The following is a 13,857-nucleotide window of genomic DNA, read 5'->3' as shown; positions in this document are numbered from 1 at the left end:
AGGGATTCTTATGACACGCATCAAAACAAAAAAACAATAAAATGAAGGAAATCAAAGTCAAGAGGGAAAAGAGTAGGGGAAGAGAGTAATAGACAAAGAGGACAGGGGAGGGGGAGAGTGTGTGCGGGGGTTACCTCCTGCTTTTCATCCAGGCCTCCCATATAGATCATTAGTAGACAAGTTCTTGGAAAGTGAAACCCAGTTTGAAGGGGGTGACATAATCATTGTAACAGGATGCTTTCTGATACCTTCCTGATGCCCTTTTTTTTAAAAAACAGCTGTACATATTTTTGCCAGGTGTCAGGAAAAATTGGAATAATCCAAGACTAATTTAACTGAAATACCATTATCTTTTTGCTGTTAGCTAATTGCTGGCATTCATATTTGTATTGGCTGCTGATTGTTGGACGTGTCATCTATTTAAAAGCCTCTTGGATCTTAAATTGTGGAGCAGAGGATTCTCCTTGATTTGCCTTTTCAAGGCAAACAGAATCTGATCAGCGGGGATTAGAACCAAATCCTAGGAGCCTTGGCTTTCACTTTATCTGAGCAGTGCAAGGGCCCCGGAAAATACCAGGGGAAACAGCTGTTAACACAATCTCTGCTTCCTCATCCCCACTGGAAGGGCATACCAAACTGTGTGGGGCCCTTTGCCTCCTGCATTGTTATAGGTAAAAGGCTGAGCCTAGCTAATGCTGTTAGAAGAGGAGGACCTGTTGTCTCTGATAGGGTGTCCCGACAGCAAGTGTGAAAAATCGGGACGGGGGTGGGGGGTAATAGGTGCATATATAAGAAAAAGGCCCCAAAATTGGGACTGTCCCTATAAAATCGGGACATCTGGTCACCCTAGTCTCTGACTATGTGGTCAGATTAGACTATTTAATACTAATAAAGAGAGCTGAGCCAAATTGATCCCTGGTTTGGGTTTCAATGTTTTAACCCTTCCTTAGCTGCTATGGGATGTATTGTCAGAGAGAGTCCCAGGTTCTGATCCTTTCCCTGGAGGATTTGGGTTGTTGAGAAGAGGGTATGTTGGGAAACAGGCTGATTAAACTGTCCAAAAATGGAATGACTAGAAAATGTTTCTGAAAGCACAAGCCCTGCTTAATTGTCAGCACAAACTGACAGAAATGCTGGAGGGTGCAAAACCTCATACAGTCTGCCCTGGGCTTTCCTCCCAAGGTCATTCTTTCTTCCACACAGGTAAATGGGCCTCATACCAGACCTGGAGAGACCACCACTGGGAGTCCTGGGTCTACTCAGTCCTTTCTCTCTCTGCTCAGATGGTTAACAAGATAGCCCGTTGTGTTGTTGTTTTTTTTCACAAGAAGGACATTTGGCCACTGGCAACGGGAACAAGACGGACAGACTGCTTTCCAGGCTGTCTGTCTGTCATAGGCCCCTGTTGCCATAGTGTCTGAATGATATGTTTATCCTTTCAACACTGCTGCAAAGTGGGGAAGTGTTATCCCATTCTATAGATGGGGCTCTGAGGCACAAAAAGAATAAGGGCTTGTCTATGCAAGGACATTCCGGAAAGTTAATCTTTATTAACTAATGGTGTGAATTTAAAGTGGATTAGTTAAACCTTTGGAAATGAATTAAGCTCAGTTGAACTAAAGACACTCTAATTCTGAATCAGAGTGTCCCCCACAAGGGTTTAATGTGGTTTAACTAAACCACCTTGGCAGTTAACTCGGATTAACTTTCCTGCGGCTATGTCTTCGCTAGAAGCGCTGCAACTGCGCTGCGTAGTGCGGACGCTCACTACAGCAAGGGGAGAGGTTCTCCTGTTGCTGTAGTTAATCCATCTCCTCAAAAGAATTCTTCTACCGACCTAGCGCTGTCTATACTGGGGTTTAGTTTGGCTTAACTACGTCATATCCCTGGGTGACGTAGCTGGATCAGCCTAAGTATTTAGTGAAGACCTGGCCTTGGTGTAGACAAGCCCTAAGTGACTTGCCCGTGGTCACGCAGGAAGTCTGTAGTAGAGCAGAGAATTGAACCTGATTCTCCCAAGTCCCAGGTTATCAGCCTAACCACTGGACTATCCTTCCTAACCTCTGGTTCTAGTCACGTGAAGCTTGGGACTGAGTAGCAAAGATCTCAGAGGACAGGACTGAGGTATGTGGTAGGAGCTGGGCAGGAGAATTTGCCAGAGTCCAGCTAGCGCTGTTTGTTGTTTACTTTCATGAGTAGAAACATCACTACAAAAGCCTAATATGGGAAAATATCATTATGGGGCAGCTAGCGAATAGGGTCACTTTTTTGATCCAATAAGTGGTCTCCTTTTCTACCAGCAAGTTAAGCAGGGGGATGACATGAAAGCTGTGGAAAGCCACCTAGCAAGCTACAAAGAGATTCAGAGCTGGGAGAGCAGCCTCGTTTATTTTAATGGCCGTCGATAGACAGACTAAGCGGCAGTTTTGAATTCCAACCTCTGTAGGTCAAAAACGTGGGAAGGAGAAAAACATTAGGTGACAGATCAGACTTTCCCTTAATTTGTCTGGAGTCTGGTGTTTCCCTGTTTGGAGTATGGAACCAGTGAAGAATTTTTCAGTGGTGGTTTGTAACATGGAATTTGGCATTTCTGGGCAGAGAGAAATTATTTAGAAGCACTTGCTGAAACGGGTCCCACTTCCAGGAAGCACTTGCCATTCACCACCAACAGCTGCCACCTCCTGTATCCCAGAGGACACAGACAGGTCTGTAAACTGATTTTCCCTACCCCCGCATCTCCAGCTGCCTTCAGACTCCGTGCGGTCTAGCATCAGACACATAGCACCTCCAAGGGTGGCCTATAAAAGCCCCAGACATCACAAATCATTCACAACTGGCTGCTTTTCCTTGTGCCAGGTCCCCCAGAGAGAAAGCAAAGCCTGTTTTCTCACTTCCCCCAATTCTCCCCTTCCTCCCCCTTAGTGCTCTCTCCTTCACCAACCCTCCAGAGGGAGAACATGAGAGGACTTTCCACCCTAACCCCAAACCTGCAGACTTCTGCACAGTGTTAGATGATAGTGAAATGGCTTCCTGCCTGAGAAATGTAAAAACGGCCCTAGGTTTTGCTAGACTGGGCTATACAGTGAATGTGAATGACTTTCTCTCCCTGTGGAGTTTAGCGCAGCTGTGGGAAATGGCTTTGCAGAACCCGGCGGGAGGTAACTGTACGGTGTTTGTTTTGGGTGTGAGCTGCTGATGTGAAAACACTGTTAAGTAACGCCAAGCGTAAGAACGCTGGCACTTCACAGCTGAGTGTCATTTCCCAGTCACTCACTTTATCTGCTGGAGACACACACAGTGTGGCACTCAAGGAGAGTTTTAGCAAGTGTTAAAATAAATTGCTGCAAAGATTCTGACAGCAAGTCCCTGCTCTTCCCCCATTGAATCACACTGTCTCATTTCACACTGTCTGTAACATTTCAGAGATGAAATGGCCTAAACAAGACAAGAGTGAAGCACAAAAGTATGAGCTTTATTGATCATGGCTACGCCTACGGGAACTACCAAAGTCCTGTCCCAGCACTCACTGGGCTAAGGCTAAAACCAGATAATGTCTTGTCTGATTTTTTGCTTGTTACAGAGGGTTTCATCTACTCGTCGTCCACATTAATCACAGGACATTTGTCCTTTAACTTCTCCAGGAGTTACTGTTGCAGAAAACATAGTTAGATGGTGGCATCCTACACCATCCAGTGCTTAGCTGTACTGGGGCTGCTGCCTATCTTATTACATGCAAAGTGTGTGGCATATTAAGAAATTTAAGGTGGCCGTCCAGGTGGCACAGCTATTGTTAAGAGGGTCAGTGCTATAGCGGCTCAAAACCCATCAATATGCTGCTCAGCTAGGAACAATGATTGGCTGCTGCTCTCAGATCTGCCCGATAATGGTTCCCCTGGTTTCTCCCCTACTCCCACTATAGGTGAATATTATCCCCATCATTGCCAAAGCAGACACCATTTCCAAGAGCGAGCTGCACAAGTTTAAGATAAAGATAATGAGCGAGCTGGTCAGTAACGGAGTGCAGATCTATCAGTTCCCCACCGATGACGAAGCTGTCACAGAGATCAACTCCGTAATGAATGTGAGTAATGCTGCTTATTGCCTTTCCTCTGAATATTGTAACAAAGGAAACTGCTGGACAACGACACGTTTTAAAGTGAGTCTTCAAGGGGGTTGTGTGGATACTAGATCTGTTTTAAAGATGAGCAGTGCATCTGACAGAGGCCTAAGGCTACTGCTAAAGAGAGGAAGAGACTATTTTGTTTGTGCCTTTAAACCTCACTGTACAGGAATTTAATTAAAGTGTGACTGTTACTTAATCTCATACAGCTCTTATGAGAGGCCATGTTCTGCTCTAAAATAGATTGCATGCTGATATTTCAAGGCTGGGTTTGCAGCAAGTCAAAATATGCTTTTCAAATTTTTTTGGTTTTTAAATGTTTAGAAAAAATTAGAAATTTTCTGACTTTAGGGATGAGAAAAGAGAAAAGTGTTCAGTTTTTTGAAGTTTGGGAGTTTTTTCCATCCCTTTTTCAGAAGCAAAATGAAAAAAGGAGAAAATGAAGAAGAGTTGAAGGGAAAGGAGAAAAACTGAAATGTTTTTGAGTTTAAATGTTTTGTTGAAGACTCAGTAGATTTTGAAACAGAAACTTTGTGCCGAAATTGTTCATCTTTCTTTCTTTTTTTTCTTTTTTTTAAAAAAGGCCATTTTTCATGGTGGGGAGGGGAAGCTTTGAATTAAAAATTTCAACCAGCTCTAGTTTAGAGTCTCCTAAACCAAGGAAGCTAAATAGATTGAGTCCAACTTAAAAGAAAAATAGGGATGATTGTACTCTGCTCTGGTGTTGGTTTTTTTAAAGGCCAAATTCAGCCCTGGTTTAAGTGAGTGTGAGTCTTGCTAATTTCCATGAACTGGGCTATCTGAAATCTGAATTGCGCTTTTGAGTAGAGTTGGTTGAAATTTTTCATCTGAAATGATGTGTTTTGGATTTTTTTTTAACTAAAATTGGCTTTTTCCACAGTAAATTTCTATTTTTGATTTAAATGTTTTGGTCTCTCACCAAAAAAATAAAAATGGAAATTGGGTCGGGGGGTGGGTTCTGGCAACCCAAAACTGAAAAAATTGGGCACAAATTTGCAATAAAACAAAAATGTTTGCCCCATTGGTTGAAATATTTTGGGTTTTGGTTGCTGATTTTTATTATTATTTTTTTTGACAAAAAACTGAAAAATGCAGAAAAATGTTGATGAAAATGAACATTCTTTTGCTTTCATCAAAGTTGTTCATGGGGAAAGGAAGAGGGAACATTTCCCCATGAGTTCTGCTTTTGAGTGTACTTCCTTCTAATAATTAAGGACCTCTGTTAGCCCCTCCCCTTTGAAATCCCTGGGAAGCGGACCAAGATTGCAGTACGTTTAACAATGTGGTGAACTCTGGATACTGGCTGTAACTGGGAGCATAATACCTACCTGCATCTGGTACTACTATAATACCTAGCTCCTAGTGTTTTCTGTGCTCCTTATTCCAGCAAAGCTCCCATTGACTACTGAGAGCTTTGCTGGCAGACCAGCAGGTAATCGAACCAGTCTTGTATCTATCACAGTAAAACCCTGCATGTGCTGGTGTTTGGGGAAGATCAGTTGTCTGGTGCTTAGGCAGGAGGGGGTGCAGTGTGTGGCTGGGTGGTCATTCTGTGCTGGTAAGTGCCATAACACTTATTGCAGCATGACTTTCCAGCTTCCAGCATCAGTACCACGACAGAGGAAAGAAGCGGTGATATGAGGAGAGTAGTGAGAATGTAACACATGTTCTCTAATTGATATTTGCCTTGGGATGGGACCGAGGCACTGAGTGTCTGTAGCTCTCTCTGTAAGGAGACATTCAGTCATTTGTGCTGGGAGAAGGGAAGATGGGAGCTACTCTGCGGGCTGTGTCCAACAAACACTGTCTGTGCTCAGCCAATGGCCTCCTTTACTGCGCTTACGAAGCTGATGATGTCGTCTTGATGCCATGTTCCCTAAACATGTTGTGATTTCCACCCCCACACACACACTCCTCGACACCATGTCTCTAATAACTAAGATGTGTGATGTGTCCTGCCAATGTCCCATCCTGTGCCTTCATGTGAGCTGCTGTGCAAATCGCCACTAACAAATGTCTTTGTTTTTATGTTCTTCAAAGAAGGCATTGTCCCACCCTCTGTGTGCGGATAGGGCTTAGCACACTGGGGTTGCTACAGCCATAAGAACAATCTGGCAGGGAGGGGCCTCTACTTGCTCGCCATGGAAGCCAGTGATGCTTTATATGTTGGGAACAGCTGTAGTTTGGAAGTAACTGTCCAGGGCATTAATAAAATCTCTAACTGACTCAGTGCCAAAGCCGGTACCCGAACCTGCTGTGCCATGCTCTGGCTCCAAGTCGCACTGCAGAGCTCCACGGCAAGCAGGTGTTGGGCACGCAGGGTGCCCTATGCCGTTTCAGAGTGGAGATTGTTTTCACTCTGAGTAACAAAGATTCTGCGCTCAAGAGAAATGATTTTGAAGCAGATTTTGTGCCTGAGCGAGAAGAGGCTTATGGCAGCTTTGTAAGACTGATGCTTGTGAGAGACTCGAGCGTGTGCACTGAATCCCTGGGCTGGTTCTGTTTCAGGCTCATCTGCCCTTTGCTGTTGTGGGCAGCACTGAGGAGGTGAAAGTTGGAAACAAGCTGGTGAGAGCTCGTCAGTACCCATGGGGGGTGGTGCAAGGTAAGAAAGTCAACAGCAGGGCATGTTTCAGAGCTGTGAAGCCCCTCAGTGTGTGTGTATGCTCACGCTCTCTCCTGCATGTCTCCCTCCTACCACCACGTCAGCGTGTTGGGCGCCAGGGCAAGAGACCTGAGGACTCTGTATCACCATTCAGGGCTCCTTTGTTGAATCAAGTTATCAGGTGCTTTAACCCTGCCTGAAGGTGCAGTGTGCTTATGGTTGGGTCATTACCGGCAGGTGCATTCATTTTGCTCCAACCAGGCTGGAGCAGGTTCTGAGTCTCTTTCATGAGCGGAGAGAACTAAGCTCTGGGTCAGAGAAGTTCCAGCAGGGAAAACCTTAGGAGCAGCCAATTTTAGGGTGAAAGCGTAGACTGAAGTTTATGTTGAGCTGTTGTTACCAATGAAACTCAAGCCTTGGAAGGAGGGTTGGCTTTATACAGTGTGTGGGAGCTCTTCTCAGAGCAGGATGGGAACTCCAGCTGCTCCTGAGGGTCTTTCTGCTTCTCTTGTTTCCAGTGCCCCTTCCAGCAATGGTGGCTGTGTGCTGAATGTCTAGGTGGGGGACTGTAACCCTCCCTAGCTTGTTCAGGCTGCTTCCAGAGGCGTTCACTCAGTGTTGTGCTGGGATGATTAGTGCAGTACAAGTGCCCTCCCTCGAGCGCTGCTCCTCCTTATGGAGTCCCTCTCAAAACACGTGATGGGCAGTCTGGGCAGGATCGTTCACCTGAGCCCCGTGCTGCCAAATGTACAGCTCAGAACGGCAGATAGACCCAGGTTGAAGGGAAATGTATTTTTTCTGGATTTTATTTCCTGTTTTCCCTGAGTGGGGCAGAGTCTTGGTGACAGAACCACTCCCACCCACCTTTGTGCACATGCCCTAGCATCCTTCTGTGACACCCATTTCCATGACCAGCAGTGTATGCGAGGCACCAAGTCCCATAGGTCCTCCCATTGAACGGCCATTAATTCCTTTGTGCTCATGACCCTAGCTCTCGGAAATGCTGTCCTAGCCCTAGCTTGCACCCTGGTAAGGAGCAGATTCCAGCCTATGCAGATTATTCCTAAACGGAAAGGCCCTGCTTCTGCAATGCTCTCCTGTTGGAAAGTTTCGCCCATTGCACCAGAGGTACACATTCCCTGAGAGAGGATCTCACTGGGGTTAAAATATCCTGCCCGTATCCTTGCAATCTTCCCCTCCGCTCAATCTCCCCCATGTTTGCTGAATTTCTTCCCTTCTGTTTAATCAGTCGAGAATGAAAGTCACTGTGACTTTGTGAAACTGCGAGAAATGCTGATTCGGGTCAACATGGAAGATCTTCGGGAACAGACTCACACCCGCCACTATGAGCTGTACAGACGGTGCAAGCTGGAGGAGATGGGGTTCAAGGACACAGATCCTGACAGCCAGCCATTCAGGTGAGTGACCTTCATCTTCCCAATCCACTTCCAGTAGCATTCCAGTAGTAATCCTGCAAACCTTCCATCCACTGGAATCCCCACAGGCAGAGAGCTTGCAACATCAGGCCACTAGACTGAGACCTGCTAACATTGATTTTGAACCTCTCGGCTGATTAAGATGTTTTTTCTCTTCTCCGTCCCCTCTGCCTTCAAGCAATTGAGAAGGGCATAGCCTTGCTAGTCACTATTGAATAATACTGTAGTGTCGCATTTGCTTTTTATCCAGCCTTCAAGAAACATATGAGACCAAAAGAAAAGAGTTCCTTGGTGAACTGCAGAAGAAAGAGGAAGAAATGAGGCAAATGTTTGTTAACAAAGTCAAGGAGACTGAATCAGAACTGAAAGAGAAGGAAAGAGAGGTGGGTGTATCAGAGATCTGCGAGACGAGCCCAAACCACCGTTCAGCTCTGAGGTCCAGATGTGGATGAAGTGTGAGCTCTTGAAAGCTGTGAGCTGAGCACAGCAATCAGAGTCACGTAACTCCCTGAGTAGCCTACACCAGCACCCGAGGGTGGGTCTCAAATATACGCAATGGTATCTAGCTAGATGCTTATGTGGGCCCCATCACCGTGGGATCTGGACAGCTCACAAACGTTAATGAATTTATTCCTGCAGTAGCCCGGCATGGTAGGGAATGATTCCCCTTGTACAGATCGGGGAGGGAGGCACAGAGGATGACATTTTGAAAACCACCTAAGGGTATGTCCACACAGCATTTTGAAGCAAGCGGGAGTGAGTGGGAGCTCAGGTTCTGAAACCTAGGGAGTAGGCCAGAGATTCTCAAACTGGGGGTCGCTCAGGGAGTCACAAGGTTATAATGTGAGGGTCCTGAGCTTTCAGCCTCTATCCACAAACACCGCTTCGCCTCCAGTATTTATAATAGTGTTAACTATTTAAAAATGTAGTTTTATTTGATAAGGGAGGTCGCACTCAGAGGCTTGTTGTGTGAAAGGGTCACCAGTAGAAAACTTTGAGAACTACTGGATTGGTGGACTTCAGAGCTCAAGCTCAAGCTGCAAAGTGCTGTATATACAACTAATTTTAGAACACTAGTGCAAGCCCGGCTAGCCGGAGCCTGTTGACCCAGGCCCGGGGGGGCTCACTCCAAAATGCTGTGTAGACATACCCTAAGTGACTTAGAAGCGTAAGTCCCCTTGAATGTCAGTGAGGGCTTAGATTCTTCTGGAAATGTTATTCTCTGTGCCTCCCCCCTCCCCATTCTGTACAATGGGAATAGTTGCGTAGGTCCCATTGAGGATCAGTGAGGTCATAGGCTCCTAAGCCACTTCGATGCTTCTGAAAATTAAGGCTTCTCAGAGGAGCTGAGCACCCACAGCTCTGGTTGACGCCAGCAGGAGCTGTGAAAATCAAGCACTTACTGTCATGACTAAAATCACAGAGGAAGCCTGTGGTAGGACCTGGAACTGAACTTCTATCTTTTGAGTCCTAATCCAGTGCCCTAGCCCTAAGACGTCCTTTCCCTCTTGCTGTTATACATTATAATGAGTGGCTAGAGAGAGAGACTGAGACAGACAATGTTGAGGTTGTCATGTTGGCTTGCCCTTTACGTGCAAAGGCGAGTAATATGCAAAAAGCAGGTAGTTTAGGCCCCTGTCTTGCAGAGAGAGCAGCAATGTCAGACCCTGAGTCTTGTGTTGAAGCTCTATGACCTCAGTGGGACTCTGCACAGCCGTAAGAGTCTGTGATTGCTGCTCCATGGTGAGAAGTGGGGCCTGGGGCAGTAGCCCAGCAGACGGTCGTGGAGGCAATGCTCATGGAGTCTGTCTTCTACCAGCTACACGAAAAGTTTGAGCATTTAAAGAGGATACATCAGGAAGAGAAGAGGAAGGTGGAGGAGAAGAGGAGGGAGCTGGAGGAGGAGATGAATGCCTTCAACAGGCGGAAATTAGCAGTCGAAACCCTGCAGTCTCAGTCCTTGCAAGCTACTTCACAGCAGCCACTGAAGAAGGATAAAGACAAGAAAAAGTAAGCTGTTTAATTTGAACCTTTTTCAGCCATTCAAAACATTTTATTCTTTCAACAACTTGGTCGTTTTAGACAGAAACAAACACAATAAAACACCACACAAATGAAGCTGTAAAGCTAGTAAATTAAAGGGGATTTTAAATCTTAAACCAGCATTCTTCCAATCCTCCTGAAAGGATCTGGTTATATCTGCCCCCTATAGAAGCCTTGGTGACTGGAGAGAAAATGGACCTGTCCCTTTTCAGGCCTGTTAAAAATGAGAATCAGGTGACATTTATGCCCACCTCCTTGATGGCCGGTTCAAGGGACTGGCTTAGCCTGTTTAGCCTCAGGGAAATGTGTTGTCTCTCTTTCACAGGAGAGGGAAGAGGAGGATTCCAGAAAAAACAAATAGTACAGTGTCCTTCAGGCCTGGCCTCAGGCAGTGCAATAACATTATTGTGAGCTGCAGGGTTTGGGACTGTGTCTGTAGGATGCTGAAGGGCTGTTGGCTTTGCTGGACAGTAAAGAGTTAAAAAAAGAAAAAAGGGCAGCTAAAAATGAAGGGACGGTATGAATGCATCGTGGCCTCTTGGGTCTCATTCCTGCCTATTTTGAATCACTGACCTTTAGATAGGAGGAAGATTTTTCTTCTACCCTATGGGCCAGACTCTGGTACCTCTGTGACTGGCCTCTTAGCATTCCCACTGAGGTCAGTGGTACTGCTTCTGGCATAAGGGTGCTCATCAGTCGGAATAACGGTTTTCAGAATATAGCCCTATGCGCATGACGGGGGAAAGAGAAAACAAGTGAAACAAATGGTCTGCTCCTGCTCCCATTGAAGTCTGTCTTCGGTGAGTGCAGGGTAGGGAACAAAATGGAAAAGGGGTCACCCTAAAAACTGCTATACTTCTCCGCTGTTCTAACATCTTACGCTGTTTTCTCCTGCAAGAGGAACTTAAATATTCTCTTTATGTTCCATCAGATCCAGAGCAACCTGGTGGTAACAGTAACTGATAATTTTGATGATGGAAAGATAAAGAACAGGTGTAGCAATCATAATTCAAGTTTACTCTTGACAACAGGGCTTTCAGGTTTGAGATTGCCTAGGAAATATTGTGCTACAAGCGAATATATTATCTCTGTGATGCTAACTACAGTACAGTATGCAATAACACTTCAGTAGATAGTTTGTTTCCTCCCAGGGAAGACTGTTTCTATTATTTAATGTGTTTACTTTGGATTAACATTTTCCTGGTAAAAACCAATTCTGGTGCTGTCCTGCATGCTTTGTGCGCGTCCGACCTGCAGCTAGAATACAAGCACTGATTATAAAATATTATATTATAATGAAAGGATTGTCCATTCAAATGTAGTGCAAATTAAGGCCCACGTGCTTGTGCATCTCTTGAGATATTTGGGCTAAATTTATTTCAAACCTTCAAATGTCAGCCATGATTTTGCATGAAAATGATTGAATAACGTCATGGGGCTTTTTAGACAAAAGACAAGGGGCCGAATTCTGTCCTCAGTTACACTTGTGTAAACTGAAACTGACGTAAGAAAGATCAGAATCTGGCCCCGTCCTTACAGTATAAAGAATCTTTAAGACCAGAATGACTTGATACTCTGCCCTTGGATATAGTGCGTATAGTCCATGGCTGAATAGCCGCCTTTGTTGCCGCTCTGAATGTTGCATAATGTTCTGTACATCTTGTGACTGGAGGATGCTACTAAATGTAGTTCAGGCCATCACAGCTTAGTGTGTTGATTTGATTACATAGCCTTCAGGACCTGGGAGTTATAATTAATCATCGTTAGCAGTACACAGTGTGGCCTTGTTGACCAGCTCTGCTCGAGAGCTGTATCGATACAGGAATAACATGTTGAGTTGCATCTTGTCCTGATTGTGTGAGTCAATGTAATAGAAGAGGATGCTGCAGATAAAGAGGGAGGTACCTTAAAGTATGAGGGGGAGTTTGCAGGCCTGCCTGCTGTTTAACGAGCACCCAAATTCATGCGTGCATTTAAAATAAACATTTAAATCCTGGGTGACTTAGCACTTGCTGCCTCAGCTTCTCTCTCTCATAATTTTGCAGTATTTATTATCTCATTAAAAAAACACAAACATGCTAATTTACATATACTTTGACTTAATTTATTTGAATATGGGACATGAGCTAATTGCATTCCTCATCAGCAGTAGTGTTGGTGGCCATACTCTGGCCAGGCAGAAGCCAGATGGGTTCGCATCTCATTCATGATGCATTATCTAGCTCTCCATTTAGAAATAGATATCATATGCTTCATTATTTAGCAATCGATCTGAGATGTGATTTGAAATTCCCTCGTTATTAGCACATGACTGAATAGTCTGAGTTTTGCCACTGTCATTACAAGGTGGTTACAGTCAGAAATGGGACTGTGTAAAAATGACAACAGATTAACTGAGTAAGAATCTGACTGAATAAATTACAGACTATTTATTCTGGCTGACGTAAGTACTTCTGAACGCATGGGCGGGACACTGAGCTGGATTCTTTTGTGGTTTGTGCATCGAGAAGTTTGATAAAGAAGTTCTAGTTGTGGGGGCTCTAACCGTGACTAAAAAACCTGAAAGATTCTATCTTGAGTCTCAGATTCCAGGTTCAGTTTGGCATTTTGAAAAATATCACCTTTTTTTACTTGTACACCTGCTGCAGAAGTCATTGTGAGACAATGAATATGGGGGCAAGTTCCAGAATGCTGTTTGTACAGAATAGCAAAACGTTTTCTGCTCAATCAGGATTGCGTGGTACGGAACGTAAGAATCTCCAGCTGGAAAAGGTTCCATTCACCATTGCTGCCAATGCTCTTACTTTTTAAATATTTTGTCTGGAATGGTATTTCCATCCTTTTTTTTTTTTGGTAATACCGTTATTGCATATCCATGTGGAGACAGGAGGGAGAGTGTGGAAGAGCATTAATGTAGCCTTATGTCTCAACCCATCCCACCCAGCTCTGCCCCTATGGGGACTGTTATAATTACAGCTGGCCAGCAATTTTTTGAGAAAAGAAAGGGTCGGTTTGATGAGTTTTCCGACTTAAAAAAATGTTGGAAAAAACATTCTGAAATTGTTGAAACATCCCCTTTCAACATTATTTAAACGAAAAGTTTTGTTTTTTTGGGTCAAAATGACTTTTCCTTTCAAAGTGTAACTTAATTTATGCTAAACTTTTTTTTTAAAAAAAAAGAGAACAAGTTGAAGTTGAAATGAAATGTTTTAATTAACTCAAATGTTTTTGATTGACCCCCCCCCAAGAAACCATTTTTTAAAAAAATTTGTCCATGAAAATTTTGAGATTGATTTTTCATCCTGATTTGGGATGGGAAAATTTTTCAAAGTCTCCTGGAATGGAAAAACAGTTTCCTGCCCAGCCCAAGTTATAATATGCTTAGTAGTAAACATTTTTCAAGAGGACTAGGAGATTTAGCCACACAAGACCCACTGAAATTAACGGGAGCTGTGTGTTTAAATTCCTAATTATCCAGTGTCTTTAATTTGGGATGTTTCACCAAAAGCATAACTAGCAAAGTGCCGGAACCTTGATAGCTTTTACCTGTGCAAACAGCGACCTCTGGTGGATACTACTGAAAACCTGCTTCGATGCCTCTTCCTGATTGTGTTGTTGGGTTGTCACATATT

At 44.4% G+C, this 13,857-nt stretch overlaps 1 protein-coding gene across 6 annotated transcripts in view; it reads left to right on the top strand.

The window, feature by feature from the left end:
* Positions 1-13,857, top strand: part of SEPTIN8 (septin 8) — a gene marked incomplete at its 3' end in the record, with an annotated part of 75,171 nt that overhangs the window by 46,531 nt on the left and 14,783 nt on the right. For 5 of the 6 annotated variants that reach the window (XM_084637673.1, XM_084637671.1, XM_084637672.1 and 2 more), the window contains exons 5-9: positions 3,920-4,081; positions 6,650-6,746; positions 7,996-8,164; positions 8,433-8,565; positions 10,002-10,192. In XM_084637673.1, coding sequence (XP_084493799.1) covers positions 3,920-4,081; positions 6,650-6,746; positions 7,996-8,164; positions 8,433-8,565; positions 10,002-10,192 — 752 coding nt within the window. Of the gene's footprint in view, positions 1-3,919; positions 4,082-6,649; positions 6,747-7,995; positions 8,165-8,432; positions 8,566-10,001; positions 10,197-13,857 lie in introns of those variants that run through there. The other variant, XM_084637675.1, reaches the window with a different exon arrangement.

Source organism: Lepidochelys olivacea (assembly GCF_965140295.1).
Source record: "Lepidochelys olivacea isolate rLepOli2 genome assembly, chromosome: 8".
Classification (NCBI taxonomy): domain Eukaryota; kingdom Metazoa; phylum Chordata; order Testudines; family Cheloniidae; genus Lepidochelys; species Lepidochelys olivacea.
Note: the sequence above shows the minus strand (reverse complement) of the source record. Positions and strands in the feature narration are given on the sequence as shown.